The sequence below is a fragment of the Porites lutea genome, chromosome 4 (assembly GCF_958299795.1).
Source record: "Porites lutea chromosome 4, jaPorLute2.1, whole genome shotgun sequence".
NCBI classification, from domain to species: Eukaryota; Metazoa; Cnidaria; class Anthozoa; order Scleractinia; family Poritidae; genus Porites; species Porites lutea.
In genome coordinates, this window is record NC_133204.1 from 28,431,726 (window position 1) to 28,434,456 (window position 2,731).

General features: G+C 42.1%; 1 protein-coding gene across 1 annotated transcript; it reads left to right on the forward strand.

The window, feature by feature from the left end:
* The first annotated feature begins 284 nt into the window (after positions 1–284).
* On the forward strand, positions 285–1,232 carry LOC140934499 (olfactory receptor 4D10-like). Its single transcript, XM_073384112.1, has one exon. It carries the CDS (start codon positions 285–287, stop codon positions 1,230–1,232), a length of 948 nt encoding a protein of 315 aa, XP_073240213.1.
* Positions 1,233–2,731: the final 1,499 nt, after the last annotated feature.

The window sequence follows — 2,731 nt, forward strand, 5'->3', positions numbered from 1 at the left end:
ATTAATGGCGAAAATTCAATGAAACTAAACTCTGCAGTAATTTGTTGCTGTCCTTAATGTTTACATGGAGTTTCGTGATACATTCTCAAATCCTCCTTTCATGCAATAAGATACTCAAGCGACGGGTTTTTTAACGGTAAATAAAGAGCATATAGAAATTGGTAACTGCAAGGAGGCCCATATCAGTAGAGACAATTAATGTTCTTTCCTCATTACGAGAAAAAAAAATCATGATTTTTTTTTTTAACAGACAGCTTACTCTCAACGGCTCCTGCTACAGAGAAATGGCTCAAACAACAAATTTTGCAGAAAATAAAAGCGTGGAGAAGTGGAAAAGCGAACCGCAGTGCACGGCCGAGTTAACTGGAGAAGTAAATCATGAGCTAATCTTTCTCTTGGTTGTTAATATTTCTGTGTCCATTACTACATTTCTAGGGAACACTCTGATCCTAGTGGCTCTGCAGAAAGAATCTTCACTTCATCCACCGTCCAAACTCCTGTATCGTAACCTAGCGATAACTGATCTCTGTGTCGGTATAATTGCAGAGCCTGTTTATGTTACCTATTTTATGTCCGTGCTAAGCGATAAATGGGATATTTGCTTTTACGCGAATTTGTTAAGTTTTTTCACGTGCTATGTTTTTAGTACCGTGTCATTGTCAACATTGGCTGTAATAAGCGTGGACAGACTTCTCGCCCTGTTACTGGGGCTGAGATACAGACAAGTTGTAACTTTGAAAAGAACACTCATGACCCTAATTGTTGGTTGGATTTTGTCCATTGTAAGTACATTGACTTACCTTTGGGATCCTATTGTGACGTCATGGTGCATCAAGGTAGGCTTACCTGTTTGTCTCGTCACCTCATTTGTCTGTTACGTGAAGATTTTCTTTATTCTGCGTCATAACCAAATCCAAGTGCTGGACCACTTTCCTCAAAGACAGCAGAACCAGCCAGTTCCGCTTAACATAGCGCGATATAGAAAGGCAGTGTCTGCTGCATTGTGGGTGCAGACGACATTGGTTGTTTCTTATCTGCCGTTCCTTATAACCGAAGCTTTGAAACATCAGCGAGGGATGTCACTATCGCTTTACCTTGCAAGGCAATTTGCCCTTACGTTAGTTCTTTTAAACTCCTCTTTAAACCCAATGCTGTACTGTTGGAAGATTAGAGAAGTAAGGCAAGCTGTGCAGGATACCATCAGAGAACTTTTATGTTCATCGCCAAATTAAATTGTTATATAGCTAAAGAATTTTTCCAACAGCGCGTGCTCTCCTTGGTAACTTCCAGGTCTCATGAAATCTAACGATGAAACTGGGCGCTTTCCATTTAGTCAAAATTTACGGAATTTCCGGTTCGGCGGTAAATGGAACACGTTTTGTGGGTTCGTCCCACTGGAAAATTCCCAGGAAAAGTGGAAAATCTAAAAAGGGTCTTGTAAAGGAAGACGGTGCCTTTAAATTCTACGAGCAAGAGTCTTCTCGAAGAGGCATGAGCAAATTGGCATGAGCTATCACGCACGACCCACGACCCACGACACACGAACCACCCACCCAAGCCAATTAGTCATTCTCGGTTCGGTGCTAACTTCTAGAACTAGTAACTAACGAGGTAAAAAGTGTAAAGAGGTGGTGTCGTTTCATATTGCACCACAAAAAAAGCCGCGTTTCTAGATTGTTTACTGTCTCCTATTTTTCCGTAAAATCGAGCGCTTGCTGTAACGGACAGCCACCTTGGTTTCAAATGTCATCACTAAAGAAGTGGGAGCCCTGTTTATAGTGACGGGGGGAGAGAAAGTCTCGCCACCTCGCAATCCGCCATTGGTCATTAGATGATGATAATGATGAGAATAATAAGACTTTCAGAATGTGTCGGTTAAGTATAGCTGAGGAGGAAAGGCCTTCTTAAGGACACTCAACCCTAAACGGCCTTTTTTGCTTTCGGAGCTCCGCCCCGCCCTTACCCTGCGAGCAGAGGCTCCATTTTCGCTGTGTTAGCTGGCGTGCGAAAAGTAGCCTCTGCCGACAACCGTTCAAATCCGTCCAAAAATCTGGACGAATAAATTAAAAAAAACGGGTTTTTTCCTGTTCTTGACCGGTTTACAGCATTGCGTGGGTCTTGCGTGAATCTTGCGTAGCAGATCAGAGTTAACGCAATTTTTTATTCCCGCTAGACTCGCGCCATTTGACGACAGACCTGACGATTAATTATGCTTGCGAATCGCGTGACGAATTTCGCCAATGCACGATAGAAAATTGAACGGTTGTCGGCAGAGGCTACTTTTCTCGCGCCACCTCCTACAGCGAAAATGTAGCCTCTGCTCACAGGATACCCCGCCCTCAACCTCTCTATAACTTCAAATCCGCTCATGATACGGCCACCAAAATTACACAAAATAATATAATCATCATTTCCAACATCAATAAGCGTAGGTTAATTGCACAATGGCGTAATCTCACCACATTATGACGTCGTATTGTTGAATTTATTGGCAGAATCCAAATTCCATCAATTTTCCCCTATCAAAACGAAAAATACTTAAAATAGTAAGGCGTCTGACAAATCAAGAAGTTGGCCAGCACATTAATAACCTTTAACAACAGCAGTTATGTCATGATGACATCATTTATTGCAAGGAGCCCATAACCCGGAGTAAACAACTTCCATAAGTTCATGTCACGGCGGTTTTCATGGACCAGTTTATTTTTAGAAAAGTTTTGGCGCGAATTTA

Coding starts and splice junctions, on each gene's coding strand:
- LOC140934499 (XM_073384112.1), top strand. CDS start 285: ATGGCTCAAACAACAAATTTTGCAGAAAATAAAAGCGTGGAGAAGTGG.